Source organism: Rhamphochromis sp. 'chilingali' (assembly GCF_963969265.1).
Source record: "Rhamphochromis sp. 'chilingali' genome assembly, chromosome: 7".
In the NCBI taxonomy this organism is placed as follows: Eukaryota; Metazoa; Chordata; class Actinopteri; order Cichliformes; family Cichlidae; genus Rhamphochromis; species Rhamphochromis sp. 'chilingali'.
Genome location: NC_137934.1, coordinates 1,297,130 through 1,315,590, shown reverse-complemented (window position 1 = coordinate 1,315,590; position 18,461 = coordinate 1,297,130). Strand labels below are relative to the sequence as shown.

Sequence of the window (18,461 nt, the reverse complement as noted above, 5' to 3'; positions counted from 1 at the left end):
GAGTGTGAGGGCTCGCTTTGTTTGAGATATTACAAGCGAATTAGCTTCAGCTCACGAGGTTTACAGCAGTGAACAAACCCTGTCCCATTAGAATGAAAATAGTGCTCGTTGTGCATGCATTTCCCTTTAAGAGGACAATGACTCATCTCTCTCACAAGCATTGTTTTTAATATAGAGTTCTGGAGAAGATTATGGTGGTCATATAAAAGGATAGGGACTCTACACGGTTTGCTTATATTACTGTGGCACTTTGAGGACATTTTCAGTAGCTTGATACTAGTTTAACAGTAACATCATTGTGCACTGAGACATTGATATTATTCTATTGCACATAGAATAGAATAGAATAGAATAGAATAGAATAGAATTCAACTTTATTGTCATTGCACATGCACAGGTACAGGGCAACGAAATGCAGTTTGCATCCATCCAGAAGTGCTTTAGTGATATAGATATATTACAATATATATTAGCAATAATATAGATATGTGAGTATATTACAGAAATGGGTCTATTATGGTATGTTATAATGTACACGGTATGAAGTATGTTGTGAATATTCTATAACTATAAGTATGTACAGGCTGTAGTGAGTACAAGCTATGTACAGGATATGAACAGGATATAAATATGAAAAACTATACAGAATATGAAATAAATAACTTTACAGAATCTGAGATATACAGCTATACAGAAATGGGAACTATGCAAGTTGTAAACAGTTGTAGGATTAAAGATTATCGAATGTACAGAATGATTATTTACACAGAGCTATACAGTAGTGCAGTTAAGATAAGTGAGGGTGTAGATAGTTTCTACAGAGGCTATATAAAGTGCTAGTGGTTGTGAGTGGTGGTTCAGTCCATGTTATTATTGTGTTTGAGGGTACAGTTGTCCATTGTGGGTGTGTGTATGTTCAGTCCATGAGTTTAACGTGGGTCAGATGTCAGGAGGCAGAGTTCAGGAGTCTGACAGCTGTGGGGAAGAAGCTACTTGTGACACTCTGTAATTATGCAGTTGAAAGTCCAGTCATCGCAGCCTCTTCTGCACAATAACACCAAACCCCACGCTGTACCTGCTGCATACCAACAAACACTTCAGTGGAGTTGTGGGAGGTGCAAACACCGCTCTTTGATGTTCATCACACAGATCAATCGTACAAACAACGGTTTTTACTTCACCGCTACCACGGAGCGTCAGGTGAAGCCTTTTTCCAGCACCTCCTCCAACACGGAAGAAGTCCTCGTGTGTTCTCTGCCGCTAGAATCCAGTGCGTATGATGCATTGTTTTAAAAACACACAAAAGGTATTATAGCTTCTTTTTTTTTTACATTCATGGCCTGTACATGTGAGGCAGACGTAATATCTGAAGTAGATTTTTTCATTGTAATCTTACGTATTAGACCCAAGGAAACAGGGCGACAGATAAAGGCGCTCATCAGGAAGAAGAAAAACCACCAACAGCAACAAACACAAGAGAAACTCACCTTATGAGCAGCCTGATCGACAGTACCGAAGGGCCAGAAAGACCACAGAAGACAATACGGGACTTGAGAACAGAATTATTTCTATAGTTAAGAAAATGTTTTACATCTAACCAAGTCAGGAAGACTCTGGAGGTAACACTGTCAAGGCCTACAATCGAGATGCCTTCAGAAACAGAAATACAGCAAGTAAAAAAATAAGGTTCAAACCAATAGTTAGACCCAAGAACGGCACATATCTGCTCCGTTACTTTTCTTTATTCTTCGTTTTTCCAGTTACTGTGGACAGATGAAACACAGGTTAACCTGAACCACAACAACAGGAGAAATATGGAGAAGGAGGGAAACAGTTTGTGCTCTGATGTGTTTATTACTGATAAAAGTAACAGGATGAATTGTGACATGCAAGGCTTTGTACTCTCTGCTGAGATTCAGACAAATGCTGCAAACTGACTGGACCCCACGTCTCAGTGCAGATGGATCCAAAACACACTGCAAAAGCAACCCGAGACATTCTCAGGCAAAGATAACCTTCAGTGTCCAAGTCAAGTCACCTGATCTCAGCCCAATAAAGGATTCTATTCAAAACTGAATCCAAGGAGCTTAGAAAGAAAAGCATCTTGAAAACTCAACTTCAAGAAACCCAAAGAAGTCCAGATGCTTTCCAATGACCTGGATGATGGAGAGCCTTCACAGACACACAAAACTGAATGCAGAGAGACACACAAACAAGCAGCAACACAAACTGGCTGCAGTAAAGGCCTGGCAGAGCATCTCAAGGGAGGAAGTGATGTCTGTGTCTATGGGACTTCAGCAGTCGTTGACTGCAAAGGATTTTTGTCCAAGTATTAAATCGCCGTCTTCACTGGTTCCCTCTGTTATAGTCTTCGGTCTGTCTCTCAGTGTCAAGTCTTTGCAAATTGTTTCTGGTTTCAATTCAATTCAATTCAATTTTATTTATATAGCGCCAAATCACAACATAAGTCGCCTCAAGGCGCTTCATAGATACAGAGAAAAAAACCCAACAATCATATGACCCCCTATGAGCAGCACTTTGGTGACAGTGGGAAGGAAAAACTCCCTTTTAACAGGAAGAAACCTCCGGCAGAACCAGGCTCAGGGAGGGGCGGGGCCATCTGCTGTGATTGGTTGGGGTGAGAGAAGGAAGACATGGCCCCTGTTTTACTTTGAAGGGCCATGTCCTATGTCAGTGTATTCAGTTTCACTTCCCCCTGTCTTGTTAGCCCTAATTTGTCCCAGCTGTGTCTCCCTCCTGTTTCCTATTCCCTGATTACGCCACTGTGTTTATAAGCCCTTTGTTTGCCTTTGCTTTCTGTGGCATTGTTAATGTGTCCTACCCGCCACATGCTGTGTGTTTGTTGCATGTTAGTCTCACAGTTTTGCTCCTTAGTTCCCATCTTCAGAGTTTTAGTTTTGTGAGTTTGATTTTCAGGAGTTTTTTCTAGCAATAAAACTGCGTTTTGAGTTTAACCTCCGGGTTTTGAGTCCTGCTCTTGGGTCCACCTTTCCGGCCTGCCTACCACACAGCCCATCATCACAGGCTGTAATTAAGGAGAATGCAAACCTTGTGTGAAAACATATTGAAACATATTAAACCTGAAAGCCTAAAAGTTGGTCACATATTAATTATTTTAGTTAAACTCCACTGTGATGCTGCACAGACCCAGATAAGAAAAAACTGTGGATGTGGATTTAACTGTATGAGCCAAGGATGCATTTACTCATACGCTGAGTAAGAGTCACCTGTTAATAATCGGGGCTCCAGTGTTAACTGTAAACATTAAAGTTACATGTGCGTAGGTTTACCAACAGAGAGGCCCTGGCAAGAAATAGTGAAATAAACCCCGAAGTAAGAGATGGCTAATCTAAACATTTTGATGACCATAAAGCATAAATCCATACGTCTGCTCCACAGCGTACTCAAAAGATGCAGTTTGTGTTTTTGCATTTCCAGAGGTGGACACATGGACCTGCGTGCAGGAAGGTATGATGAGAATTAGCAGACTGTCATAGGGGTTTGATAAAAATGGTAAAGAGAGCTGAAGGTATGTTTGCTGATGTAGTTGTTGTAGGAAGTTACAAGGCTGCAGTGCAGATGGTGCTGATAACATTAGTTTTTACATTTTTAACTATTAATTATTCCTGACAGGGCTGCAGGATTAGACTGAACAGTAAGTGAGCTGTAGGGTTCAGAGTCTGTTCCGATCTTTAGGAGCCATTAGCACAGATTAAGATGTTATCATTGTCACGTTGCTTCTGTCGAGCCCAAACCCACATGCCGCCGTCTGTGCGTCGTGTATGCATCCTGTCACACAGCAGACAACAATTGGCAGCTTCATTATAAGCTTAGAGAACCATGTGATTCTTGTGCTGGACTAAGATACAGCATTTCCGGTGTTATGAACACAGCATGCAGCACACAGTTTATCAGTGCACGGTGTAATAATAATACAGTAACAATGCATCCAGTCACTGTATGCATGATGTGAAACAGGTTTATCATATGTAACAAACCCACAGAGATTTGTCTTCTCAGCTCTCCTGACTGTTTCTGCATTTTTCAGCCGATTGTTTTGGCTTTTGTGGTTTTGGGTGAGTCGTTTTGGTTTAAGTCACTCTTGTCTGCAAATATAATAAATATGCTGAATAGTCCCAGCTCAGCAACAAGCAGCGCACATTTCGAGAACCAAAACACCTGCAGCTACTACTTCAGTTAGTAGCTTTAGATATGCACAAATAACAATTCAGTCAGGGGTTCCACAGGGATCCGTTCTTGGTCCATTACTCTTTAACTGTTACACGTTCCTGCTCAGTTCTGTCGTAACGAATCATAATGTATTCCACCACGTTGCACTTGCTGCTTCCCTCTGATGATCTAACCCTTGTTCACAAACTAATAAGCACTGATGACATTCACTGTTGGAGATCTAGAAAGTTTTCTTGAACAGAAACAAGACAGATGTATTTCCTCTCTGAGGAAATATATCTCTGTCTCTTCTTATCTCAAATTGATTCAGAGAAACTGGCTCGTGCATTCACATCGAGCAGGTTTGACTATGTTAACGCTCCATTTGAGTCCTTAAACAAAAGTGGAAATATTAACATATTATCCGAGTACTGAACGCACTCCACTGGCTCCCAGTTCAACACAGAATTTATGAATTAGAATTCCTAATTCACAAAGCTCTCGATAGTCTGGCCCCGCAGCACATCTCTGACCTGCTCACTGTTTATAACCCAATGAGTCATCTCAGGTCATCAGGTGCAGATTTGGACTGTTCTCAGAGTCAGACCTCCGTGCTGAGGGTACTTTCAGGTACTGTGGTCCTGTTCTTGAAGTAAGCTGCCCGCTGACCTGAGGTCAGTTTAAAAACAGACTTTTTTATTCTCTCAGCCTTACACTTATCAACCATGTGTGTGTTTAACTTGGACTATTTCACTGTTTTCATTATCTTAAGGTACTGAAGACTTTTTAAAAATCTTTACGCTCATTTAGTTAGAAATAAAACAAAGACTATTTGTAGCTTATATCCGTGTTTGTTGGACAAAATCAGTTGTTTTTCTACTTTTAGCCCCCTCAGCGGCTCCCAGGGCCGCACTGAAGCTACTGCTGCCATAGATATTGAACTAATAACACAGTCTCGTGGGGAAAGCCGTTTAAAAATAATAACAATAATGAAAAAAAAATACCAAAACCGTGAATCACACGGCTCAGGCCTGCTGTGCGCATCGCGCTTGTTACTCAGCGTAAGTGCAGGGAGCCGCCGGCGGGCAGACGAGCAGCAGCCGCTCACTGCAGCAGCCAAGGTGCTCGTCGGACGCGCTGACGTCACCAAATCTTTGACAGCACTTCCTGGATGGTGTTTGTTGTGGGAAATAGCCGCGGAGGCGCTGAATCGTGGATTTAGGCCACATAAGCGGCAGGAAAGACGGCACCGACTGCCACGATATCGCACCTCCAGGCATGCGGACGCGGCACCTTCCGAACAGTGTCCGATAAACGCGAAGCAGAGACGGGCTGAGGCTGAAAGAAGGACGAGGTGGAAATACTGTCGGACAGCCCTCAGAGCAAAGCCCCCCGACAGCACGGAGCTGTCGCGATGTTGTAACTAGACCATGGACAGCAGGATAAAGTAAGAGCTCCGAGTGTTTGTCCTCTCTGCTGTCGCTTCTATGCTAAAGGCTAACGCGTGCTTGAATAACGCTAAACGGGAGCTGCGTGCGTAAATGCGAAGGAATGTCTGGCGTAATTTGAGCCATCATCTCCAGCAGTGGCTTTAACAGCGAGGCCAGCTGGCTGCTCCGCATTTGGGTCAGTCTGTCGGCGTGTCTGCTAGCTGACCACCAATTAGCAGCTCCGCTAGCCGAGCAGACGGACACCGGTCGCTCGGTGCCGTGAACGAGCCGTGTCCCGTGACCTGAGCTCGATAACGTTAGAGATCAAAGAGCCCGTCTTTCTTTCAATCCAAAGCTCCGATGGCACAAGTGGGTACACCTGCATACCTGTGCACTGGAATGCGACCCAGCGGCTGTGCGCACTTTGTGCCCGAGCTTGTGGATGTAACACCTGCTTTTATTCCCCCTCAGCTCTCAGTAAACACTGTTTCATTCTTTTCAGGGAGAATCCAGAAAGAACATTTGATCTGGTTGTACAGGTGGCGTGTCCAACATCTGAAAATGAGGGTAGGTGATCTTCCATTTATAACTTTCAGCCTGTGTGCGCACAACTTATTTATAAAACTTTAATGTTGTGCGTGATTCATAGAGCTGTGATCAAATTATCAGCCTGTTAATTTCCTGTTTAACAACATAAATGAACTGCTTACTTATTTGTTCCCTTTCTGCTCAGTTAATGAAAGCCTGACGTGGCATTTCGTGGACAACTTCTGACCTTAAACCATTCAGTTTTAACACGTGTCTGTACCAAAATGCCCGTGAATCTCTGGCTCATTTCTGTAAGAAAGAAGCATTTTTGGTTTCCAGCAACTGAGAGGACGAGTATGCCTTTTGATTTCCTAACTTAATAAACGCATGCAGGATGCACATGTGTACTGCTCCAATGAAGCTCAGGTATACTGCATTTTATCTGAGTGCAGTTTCCCCCAGCTCTGTCACTAAGTACATAAATGGAAGTGAAAGTTTGCTTTTAGGGTCTTCCTCAATAGTCTTCTTTCACTTGCAGATTCCTTTTTTCTGACTCTGTAGCCTTTAAACTGTTCCAGTCCTGTCTGCTAATCGTTGGATCCCTGCGTCTCGTGCTGACCCTAAGGCCTCTTGCGAGAGTCAAATGTGCAGACTCTTGTGAAGTAACAGATACTGTGGGATGATGGAACAAGAAATTAGAGAAAGTGTGTGGGCTCGTGCAAAGAGACGACCTTAGCTGGAAAATGAGAATTCATGGTCATTTCACCGACATGTGACAAAGTCATCTTGTGCTTTCTGATATAGACGTTTTTTCCTCAGTTTGTAACACCAGTAATTGTAACGCAGAAAGGACGGCGTGTGTGATGGGGTAGTTTGTAAATACACTGGAGCAACAGCAGGCACCACAGGACTTCACTCCTGCATGAGTCCAGACTCGAACAATGAGGGTGCTCATTATGGTTTTGGTTTTATGTGATTCAGAGTTTAGTCTGTCAAGATCCTAAGGACGAGAGGAGGTCATGACCCGGTTTGGCTGTAAAAGTGAAACTGGGAGTAGCTGTTAGCAGCTGTAATATCGTACTGTTAGCGTCGTACAGTCTTCATTTATTTGACAGATTTGCCTGAGCCCGAGTTCACCAATGTAGACATTTTTCTGGCAACCGTGACCCCGCGAGGATTGTTTGGAGAAAGATGGTGCTTGGGTCAGCAGGCTGCATTAACTGTTCGGCCCTCTGCAGCGGTCAGACATTCCTGTAGTGGGACTATCCTGGGAAACGACTGCAGCCGCTGAAGAACAACATCGGTTTCTACCTTTTTCTGAATATGGGAAATCGAGTAACCCGTGCTTCACATCCATATCCAGTGTTGCTCATAAGTCGGCTATCACTTAAGCGTATTGTAGCTACATGTTAGGCCAGCTGTCTTGGTCTGCTGCTCGGTGCTGACTTGAAAGAGGTGCTATTGGATGGTTCACGTGTGCAGCCGCCGAGCTGACCAGAGCAGACCGAAAGTTGCCCTTGGATCAAATTCTCATATTGGATTTTAAAACCAAACTCATAAACCACTAGCACGCTCTGTAATAACCGACTTCCTCTCCACATGATCTGGGGTTGGACTCATATCCGGACCCCCTGCTCTCTGGAGTGGAGCCACGGAGCTGCGTGTGCACGCCGCGGCTTCGATGAGACGTAGATACTGTGCTGAGGTCTGGTACGACATGAGAACGGCCCCCGTTGGAGGAGTCGCCGTGACGTTAATGTGTCCTGTCTGCCAGGCGGGACTCGTGTTTGCGGTGGTTTTATGTTTCTTTTTAAAAGAAGCAGTTTCAGACGACCGTATGAGGAATGAGTCATTTCTCCTCTGATTCTCACCAATTTCCCTTTCTTTGACTTGGCTTTCGGTGACGCGAGCGTGAAACAAAACACTTCGCAAAGGTTACAGCTGTCAGAGCGGTCTATTGTTTTACCGGCGCGTCACTATTCTATATGTATTCATGCGAGAAGCCCTGACATATGCGATTCTCCTTCCTCTGGAGCTGAATGAGTTAATGCTGTGACTCACAACAAACGGGCTCTGGCCGCGCTGTGAAACCAACATGCTCGCTCGCCACAAGCTAGAGCTGTTTTCCCTGCAACCGAGTATTAGGTACTTTGCCAAAGAGTGCCACTTCACATTCACACATAATCTTCCAACTGCCTCACATAGACACATAAACAAAAATGCAGTCATGATAGACTATAATTAAATTGTCATAGCAACATGATGTAGAACGTGCGAGCGTTTGCAGAAGTGGAGGAGGGTTTAAGTTTCCTTGTGCTGTTCTCACATCTCCTCCACAGTTTAGGGAATACAAGTTTAATTTTAGACGGATTTTTTGGCTGGATTTCACTTGTTGTGTGCACGCCCTCTTCCAGCAGTTTGGTTTCAACTCAAATGCTTTCAGGCGACTGAGGAGGAGTCTCCTTTGAGTGAGCAAAGAGCCTGTGTGAGTTTTGCTGATGCTGCATCACTGTTGTGCCACTTTTCACCACATCCTGGTCCTGCAGGTTTGAAACCAGATCCATGTGCGGCAGCGTTACCCCTGCAGTGTTAAAAGCAGCATCCTTTTGTTGCTTTCGGTCATGTTTCAAAGTGCAGGTAAAATTAGCTCAGACCTTTTGATAGTTGGTCAGTGTGTCGACCCTCAAACTTCCTGTGTTAACTGTGTTTCACACCTCCTGCAGTCAGCACTGTGCAAAAAGCCAACACCCACACGCTTAAAGAAAAGCTTAACCTGTCTTTAGTTGTCTCATGATGACTTTCCTCAGTGTACATTTGTGCAGAATAAACATTTATTAGTTGGCAGCTAATTATTTTTGCCCGACACAAAGGCTGACATTTGAGATCTGTGTGACGTCGTTAGTTCTGAATATAAGTAACCAGCACTGTAACAGCTTTGATGGCTCAAAGGCATCGACTTAGAAAACCTTTGTCTGAATCAGCAGTGCAGTGCACATAAAGGGTTAAACCTTAATGAATTGTGTTAATGGGACAAACCTAAGTAACCAACCTGCAACTTTTCCATTAACCAGTTCACTGAAGCCGTGTGCTGCTTCTGGTTTATGTGGTCATTTGTGGGGTTTATTCACTGTAAGCATGAATTAGGATTTGTTTAAGTGTTCCCTCCAAGAGAACCCGAACCAAATGATACCAGATTAGGTCAGCTGGTCGTTAACTCTGACTCGCCAGCATCTGACTGAGTCCATCTAACAAAGTCTCGTCTGTCAGATGCTTCCCTTCTGTGACTGCTAATAATGACTTTCACTTCCTTCCTGTTGTTATTCCTTTTAAGTTTTGAAAGATCAGTCTATTGCAGTTTCAACAACACGGGTCGGAGATCGTTACAGAAACAATAATAGCAGGTTTGGCATTTCAGGGGGAAGTACTCGGACATCATCTGTCATCTGTAAGCACATTTTTGTGGTGCGGGCTCTTCGTTTCTTGAACATTAATGCTGTGGACGGGCTTATTTAGGAACAACAGTGTGCTTACTAGTGCATGTATTGCTTTAGTGAAAGCCAGTAATTACGTTTGACTTGTGTGTAGCTGTCATGTTTAACACTTAACGTCTGTTTGAAGCACACCGAGATTCAGACCCCTGTTTCCATAAAGTGGGTTTGATCAATACACCAGAATTAAAGTATTGGTAATCTATAGTTAATAGCAGGGATGTCACGATACCAGAAGCTTGGGTCCAGTACCAGTACAACATACTTACCCATTCAATACCAAAACAAAATGATCATCCTGTGTACTTAAATATAAGCTCCTAAAGTAAGAGCACATTGTAAAACACTGACATGCTGGCAGATCATTTATTTAAAGTGTTGACTTCATGTTATGTTGATGAGATGTTAGGATGGTTGCCATGTAGCCGGCTAATGTCGCACTGTTACGCTGTGTTAGCATAAGCGTTAACGTTGCCATTGCAAACATTTCAGCCGATGGAACAAAAGCTGGTTTCACAACAGCGGCGCCAGCTTTCTCAGAAATAAATATGGTGACCTGACATTAGAAGAATAATACTTTAGATGTTATTACTGTGAAATGAACAGACTCTCAATTAAATTAATTCAAGGCTCAGGGAGGGGCGGGGCCATCTGCTGTGATTGGTTGAGGTGACTCATGGGGTGAATTCATTGAACCGATATTAATGCAGGTGTGTTATGAGCGCTGCTAGATTGGCTGTATTTCAAAGCACAGTAGTGTTAGTTGCATATTACCTTTTGCAAATTGATCATCACCCCTTGGACTTCCTCAGCTGTAGTTTATGTTGTGCTGCTTGTAGTTTTTCCTGTTCTTGTGGTTCTCTGTCTGCATGTAAGGACGGACTACAACACTTGTAGTTTTACGCCACTCGCTCTGCCTCTGTGCTTATGCTGTTTATGATACCAAAGAAGAACAAGTGTCGTTGCATTTTTAGAGTTTTTGATGCCCTGAGCATAAGTTCTAGTGACATCTTTACTTAATAGTCAACTTGCCTTGTTTGCTACCAGTATGTGAGACCTCCCACACAGCTTAATCTCAAAGATGGCAGATGGCCCCGCCCCTCCCTGAGCCTGGTTCTGCCGGAGGTTTCTTCCTGTTAAAAGGGAGTTTTTCCTTCCCACTGTCGCCAAAGTGCTTGCTCATAGGGGGTCATATGATTGTTGGGTTTTCTCTGTATGTATTATTGTAGGGTCTACCTTATAATATAAAGCGCCTTATGGCGACTGTTGTTGTGATTTGTTTTGGGAAAAATAAAACTGAATTGAATGAATCCAAACCTAACATATTGACTCAGAAAGGCCAAAAATACTGCACATACTGTTTGATCGTGCCTGTTGTTGGGCTTGTAGGCTCCACACAAACAATGTTTCATTAGCTATTATGCGTAAAGCCTCCCATGCCTACCTGTGGTTGCCAATGTGGGATTAAAAAGTGTCCCTTCAAGGAAGGGGGTGTAGTGTAGGCCCATTTGTTATTTTTAATTGTTTGAATGTTGTGTAGCTTTCTGCTAAATAAATAAAGAGCAAGAAGACAGTTTGATAAACTGCAGTTTAAAAAAAGCTAATTAATCTCCCATTTTTGTGCTTAAAAATGGCAAATGTCCTTTCTGTGACATACACTTTGTTGTTTAGCAAGTCTCTGAGGATTGATCGGGTATTAAGCTGGAAATATGATTCAGGAAGCTGCCTAAAATTGGCGTGCCTAAGCATCGTGAAAGATAATGCAAAGGCAACGCGGGTCAATACATTTTGTCACTTTGTTGTTCAGCTGGCAGCAGACCAGTCTAGATGTGCGCTGGGCTCATGCCTCTGTTGTGCTCACAGAGATCAGTTATAACTACAAGGATCTGTGATGCTCGGCCAGCGCAGCCATTTAGTCGCCGTGAACGTCACAGGCTTTGTTGCTATCGATACCTGACCTCTCCTGCGCCCTAAAGTCTGACTCACTGCAATTTACATCACGTCTGCGTGTAAAGAAGAAGAATGGCGCTAATTTGTAAGTGTGGCGCTTAAAGCATGTCATTTAGAATAATTAACTCTGCCAGTGTTTCCAGTGTGTCCTGTTGGACTGGCTCCCAGTTATTAATCCCGAGGGTGGGCTTGTTTTTCTTTTCCTTTATTTGCCTGTTTGCAGTAGTTCGTCGGGGTAGTCCACTGCCCTACGAGTGAAATTATCTTAAAAAATCAAAGATGCTTCAACTGTCAGTCTCCTTCACAAATGCATCAGTAAATCTAAAGAGCCTCAGCATTCCCCAACAGAAGCGCTGTTTAGCAAAAGGAGACAGAAAGCTGACAATGATGGCAGTGTTCGCAGGACTTGGCTCAACGCTTGGATGTGTGGATAGATGACAGATACTGGTCCTGGTCCACGGAGACCTGGCCTCCCTGTTCAGCCTCAGCTCAGTTCCGCTTAGCTCTGTTGGCTCGCTGCTCTGTGGATGCTCAGGCTGTGAGCAGGCGTTGCCTAAGAGCGTGACTGGCATGCTAGCTACTAGCGGCCCTGGCTACATAAAGCCATATTGATGTGCTTCCAAGATGCTGCCAAAGCTAGCAGATGACGCTAATGCTGCCAAGGCAGTAGGTGGGGACAGATGCTACCTGTCCTCGCCCGCTCCCTCCAGCCAGATTGTTCCCACTAACAAAGCAATAAACTTAATAGATCAGCATATCAGTTTTACAGCAACATTCATGCTGCAATTAAGGGAACGATTTACTGTTTAAAATGAAACAGAGGAAAGATTGAACGATGCACGGAGGTCTTTTATTTTGAAACGCGGTCCTGTTTACTCTGTTCGATAAACTACAACCTATTTTCTGTCTGCACTGTTTCCACAGTTCAAAAACTGCGGCCTCCAAATTGTCAGTGAATTTATGAATGAATATTCGCGACTGTTTCCCAAAAACCTGCCGATAGACTGACGTCTTGAGCAATGTGTGAAGCATGAGATCCTCTGCCCTTGGAGGATGGATGAAAGCACTTTTTGTGATCTTGTTTCCATGCCGTGTTTGTGCCTGTCAGTTGTATACCTTTGAGCAAGTGTCTCCTTTTGTCTGAGATAAGTGACAGGTTTCAGTGTTCGGCATAGCTTCCTGCCAGTGTTAAAATCTGCTGCAGGAGGACTCTGGGAGGGTTTTTAAGAAAGTAAGGTGTAGCGTGCAGCCTGATGACTTTACTTTGTCCAATTATGAAAAGTTAGTTTTATTCTACATACTGGGAACTTTTTCGCTGAGATGCGAAGGCCTCACAGCGTCCCCTGTTAGTCATCGGTCCGCCTCTCTCTGCGCTGTAGCGCCCTCGAGCAGCGCTATACGTTCATTTCGTTCCTTTGCCTTTCACTCCTTCCCATTTCCACCCTTCGATATTCACAGAGCCAAACTCCCGTGTGGTCGAACTTTTAGAAAAGGTTGAACACTGACATTCGACAAAATGTCAGAATTGCTCCTTGACCCGGGCTCTGCGAGTTGTGATTGGATACCAGCTGTGTGTCGAGTTTGCAGCGGGCTCACACTCAGACGGGAGGCCATTGGAGTACTAACAGATGCCATGGCAGCAAGCAGGGTGTTGATTGATCATTAGAGAGCCCACACTCCTCCACTCGCACTCCTGAGAGGACCCTAGGGTCTCACACTTTGTTTATCTCTCAGCCTTTCTCCCTTTCTCTCTCGTCTCACCCTCATGACTTTGGTAAATTGGCTCTTTTTACACAGAATATTCAAACTCTTTGTTATCTTTTATCCGTTTCCTGCTGGCAGCGGCTCGGGTGTTAACGCGTGTTGTCCGCTAATCACAGGGTTAGTCGTTCGATCCCTGGCCCCTGCACGTATGCTCAGGTATGACACTAAACCCCAGTTTTGCATGGCGCGAGTCCCTCGACTTCCTGCTGTCCGGACTTTATCGAGCTGTTCAGGTTGAAGTTGGTGCTGGTTGTGATGCACCCTGTTCTTTATTATATTAGCAGCAGTAACAGGTGCACGAGTGTTTATCTGTTTTACAGCATCGTCATTAAGCTGGATGGAATAGAGGCGTATGTAGTAACAAAAACTAAGAATAAGCAGTTTGGATATGAAAGGATGGCTTCGTGGTTTTTATCCCAGGTCTCCACAACAACACTGATACACAGTGAGCTGCAACGTGTCGGTAAAACTCGTTTGCATTTAGATTTCTGGTTATAGATGACAACAGAGGCTGCACAGTTTTGGTCGGCGCTCCGCTGCTTTGCTCTGGAGTCGTTTGTCGCTCAGCCGCGATGTCATGCCCTGCTTCCAGCTCTTTTTGAATTTTTCCCATAATTGCTCCCCAGGTCACAACACCAATGGATTGCCAAAGCAGAAGTATCTGTGTTTGGTGGGGGTAAGTGGTTTTGGCTGTGATCGTGACCTATGAATATTACACTTCAGGTTTTATGGGAGGAAAACTGAACATTATCTTCAAAAAGAAAAAAATAACCCCTTTGGTGTGCTTTTGTTAATCCGATGTTGCTGGTGTGGCAGCAGGACGCTGAGGCCTCCTCGTGTGGAGGCCAAACTGTGGTTATTCTCTGCTCATTCACTCAAGCCCACGTGTTGTAAAGGTGTTGTTCTCAGCTTTCAGTGAGATCACACTGTTGCTTTTGCGGTCATTAAAAAGTTTCAGTCCTTTTCTTTCTGTCGTCTCTTGTTTTCACCGGACTGACGGTGATGCTGTGGCACCGATCCATGCATCATCTTAACTGCTGTTTCTTTAAAATAGAGTCTTTTTGGCTAAAGTGTGAAGAACTGGGGCAAACTGAGACAGGGTGTGGCAGGCAGGTATGTGAGGAAGAATTATGCTGATGGCGGTGGTTTATAAACGGAGAGGTGGGAATCTTTGGGGGGGTTGCTCGCTGAGCTCTCCGACGCACTGACACAGCACTCGAGCTCTGAGGGCAAACAGTTCTGTGTGTGTGTGAGAGACTGCGTGATAGCAGGTACGTGTTTTAAATGTATAGCGTGTGCCCCGCGCACGTACGGCCGTGCATGCGTATGCACATCGGTACGGATGTGCGAGGCTGTGCATGAGATGAGACGCAGCGGCTGTGGGAGCTGCAGGAGGCTCGTCTGAATTCACTCACGCTGCCAGACTGGGAGAACATGGAAAGACTTCTAGGCACCGACACTCACCGGCTATTTTTAGACTTTCTCCCCTTCCACAGGAGGGGAGAAGAAAAGTGGGAGAAAGCAGGGATGGATCAATAATTTAAAATGAATTTGATGAAAGCAGAAGAGTTTCATGACATTACCTCCACTTGCAGCTTAAGAAGTGTTGGTGGCTTGTTTCCTGCTGCTAAACTCAGCTGATGGGCAGGAGTGTGTATGTGCAGAGCAGCAGATGGTACAAACATGCGCACGCACGCACGCACACACACACACACACAACCAATTATTCAGACTGAAAGAATAATGATTGGCTGGTCCGTATGCGTGTAATACCAGCGTGGCCTACTTTAGCCCACCGATGAACAGGATCAGCACAGACCCTGTTTCAGTGTTGCAGAGAGTTTGAATCTGACCTGGTCTGCAAATTAGACTTCATCAAGGAAAAAAGTTGTGCTGGGAAATACGTGGACTTTTGCGCCTGTCATGTAGAGCACGGCGGTGACGGGGTTTTAAAAGGATTAGGGGTTGAGTCACGTTTCATGACTGCATGAATTGGCCCGCTTCCTGTATCGTGTGCAGCGGGAACGAGGCGAGTAACATGGTTACCAACTGTGTTAAACGATACACCACTTTGTGTGAGGTGTACATGTGAATGTTTTTGATTTAAAAACAAAAAAGCCGACCGCTCTCTGCTTCTCAGAGGTCGGTCCTGTTTGTGAAAAAAAACCAAGAAAACAAAAAAAAGACAGGAAAACTGTGGAAACGACCACAAATTTGCAAAAGGTGAAATCTCACTGGGCTGATGCCACATAGAGCCACGTAAAGTGATGTAAAAGACAGAAATGTTTCCCCCGGCAATTAAGGAAATCAGCCTACTTACTGACGTGATGTGAGCACTGGTATCCTGACATCCAGGCTGTTGTCCTTTAGACCTTAATTTGGTGTCTAATGCCAAATAAAACTGTCTGTGCTGTCATCTCAGCTTCTATTCTCACTATTTACATGCCAGCAGCTTTGCCCTCAGGCTACGTCTCTCCACCCAAGGCTGCTCCGATGTTGCCTAACACCCCACAATTACTCTGAAGACGATGGCGTTTACATCCATGGAGTCGCCCCTGCTGGCCCTTAATTTGGGTTCTGGCCTATTTTTTCAGGACAGAAAATATAGGTCAGTGTGGATGTCTGAGACCATTTATCATTGCAAATCATCATTTAGCCACTGGGCCTTTGTTTTCGTATCGACACAGTGGTTTTACTTTGATATGAAGCCTATTGATAAATGTTGGGCTTTGGTGCGAGTTTGTTCTGGAGGAAGTTTTGCTGACTCATTGTTCTGTTTGCTCAGAGAAAATATTTGAAGAATGATTAAGTGAGTAAGATGATTTTTTTTCTTAAATAACAGGATGCTTACACGGTGATGTGTGATTGAAAATGTTTTATTGCAGCAAAGGTAATGCAAGCTGTTATTTACCTTTATTTTTAGAGATGGCGTTCTGCAGGACGTGGTGTGTTCCCCTTATAAGTTGTTGTTCTGCAAAACGTGGTGCGCACTTTTCTGCAGAAGCCAATTACATTTCTGAGAAGTGTGTGTGTGTGTTTCTGTCAGTACTTTGTCCATCAGTCCTGCAGAGCACCGAGATCCCCGTGAATGTGTTGGAGATTAGGAGCTATCGTATGCTTTTAACAGCTATATTGTCATCCCTGTGGAAAGACTGACTGACTGCCTGACTGAGAGCTGTCTGTCTGCCAGCCTTTACATGTGAACTTCAAATCACAGCTCGGCAGCACCGAGCATGTAGCCGCCAAAGGCAAGGCTTTACACTGTCATCAGTACCACGCGGCTGCCTCTGGGTGCTGTGCCATATGACATTAACAGAGATCGATCCCCTCCGCATCTCAAGGAGCTGCTGTTCTGCACAGCGTTTCCTCTGATGCTGTTGCCGCCACCTCAGAGAAAAGAAAAGGAACTCTCTCCCAAGTATCCGACTGTCTGACAATGACCCCGAGCAGCAGCTTTTCCTAAACCGTATACGTTATCGGTCACGTGACCCAGCAAATTCTGCTTTGCAACAAAGTGTCTTTTACAAACGTTTTCCGGCAGTTTCAACAAGATTTGTGGAATAAAAGAGGAAAAAATGACCAAAGTTGCACCTCGGTGTGCTCTTGTTTTTATGCATATTAGCCTAATAATAGAGTTGTTCGTTTACATTGCTTTTATAGATGCTGTTGACTGAGGCAGATGGTTGGACCATATGGAAGGAAATCCGTGACTATGTGCAGATATGTTGGGTTTTTCCAACCAATCAGCCGGCAGCCAGGCGGCGAGATCCTCACCTTCAAAACTGATCAAAACTCTGTCGTCTGCTTCAGTATCACAGAGACAAATCTAGGTCATAACTTGGATTCCAGGTTATATCTCAGATTTTAGGGATTTTTATTGCCATCATCGGTTTCATTGTTGTGCACGTCGAGCAGGAGGTTTAGAGAGTCTGTCCTGGGAGACGCCAGTTTGTTTTTTTTCTTCTTAGCTTAGGAGGCTAACACCCGCCTCCTCCCGACAAACACGCTGGTGTTGCGCTGAAGATGCAGTCATGCGGAGCCAGCGTTTGACATAATGTTGGACCAGTATGGAATCTGACTGGGAATATCAACGCTGATACGTGGTGATACACAGAGGCTGTCACAAAGGTTGCATCCATATGCTGTGCCACTCATTCGTGAAGCTGTGAAATTGGGTTGCATCCCAACTAGCCTGGAGACAGTATCGCTTTCACTTCTCTCCCTCGCTCTCTCTCTCTGCACATCCCACTGAAGCAGTTTCCTCTCATAGCTGGAAAGACAGAACAACTAATGTGGCATTAATAGGGTCACATCATCTCCATGCAGCGCTTTCTTTCTTCTCCTTCCAGCTGAGACTGTTGTTTATCTTCTTCAGATGTAGCTGTAGAGATGGCTTCGAAATCCCCGAGGCCAACATCTCTCGCATGTGAAGCCTGCCAGTTGGGCTTTTTGGCTGGTAAAGCAGGCTCTACCTTAGAGGGTTTTTTTCTTCTTTTCTCCTTTTGTTTATTCAGATTTGAAGCATTGGAATTAAATATCATCAAGACCTATTTATGGAGCCAATCTAGATCAACGGTGCCACACAGCGGAGCGATTATATGGTGTTTTGTGTTGCGGCGTCAGGTTTTAATTTAATCGTGTACCAACACGGTGTGACCAATCGGTGTTAGAACACCTAAGAACCATATCATAGTTTAAGAAGTTTCTCTTTCCGAACCTCCGCTCGCTAAATCGGCATGAAATGTAAGCCTGGATGGGCAAAAAGGGAAAAACAGTTTAAAGCGCCTGCGAGTGTTTTTCTTTCTGCTGGCCTTTGAAAGATGCCAGTTAATCTGCTTACGCCTTTAATTGCGCGCGGAGGGGTTGGGCCTCCTCCCGGCCAGAAAAAGACTACTGATCCAGAAGTAAAACGATGACCACCGCAGTTATTCCTTTCTTTAGGTTGCATAGCCCCTTCCCATCCCCGGTTTTCTTTAGCCACCCTTCGTCTCCTCCTACCGTACCCTCCCTCAGAGGGAAGAAAGCTCCCCGTTCTGACAATAGACATTTTTTGCCATATGTTGGCTTGACATCTTCATCAGGTTCACAGCAGGTTACCTTAGTTAACTTT

The 18,461-nt window shown here is 44.5% G+C and overlaps 1 protein-coding gene across 2 annotated transcripts in view; it reads left to right on the top strand.

The window, feature by feature from the left end:
* The first annotated feature begins 5,349 nt into the window (after positions 1–5,349).
* Positions 5,350–18,461, top strand: part of dennd1b (DENN/MADD domain containing 1B) — a 94,373-nt gene continuing 81,261 nt past the window's right edge. For both annotated transcript variants that reach the window (XM_080887071.1, XM_080887070.1), the window contains exons 1-2: positions 5,350–5,638; positions 6,124–6,188. In XM_080887071.1, coding sequence (XP_080743197.1) covers positions 5,622–5,638; positions 6,124–6,188 — 82 coding nt within the window. In that variant the 5' untranslated portion in view covers positions 5,350–5,621. The remainder of the gene's footprint in view (positions 5,639–6,123; positions 6,189–18,461) is intronic.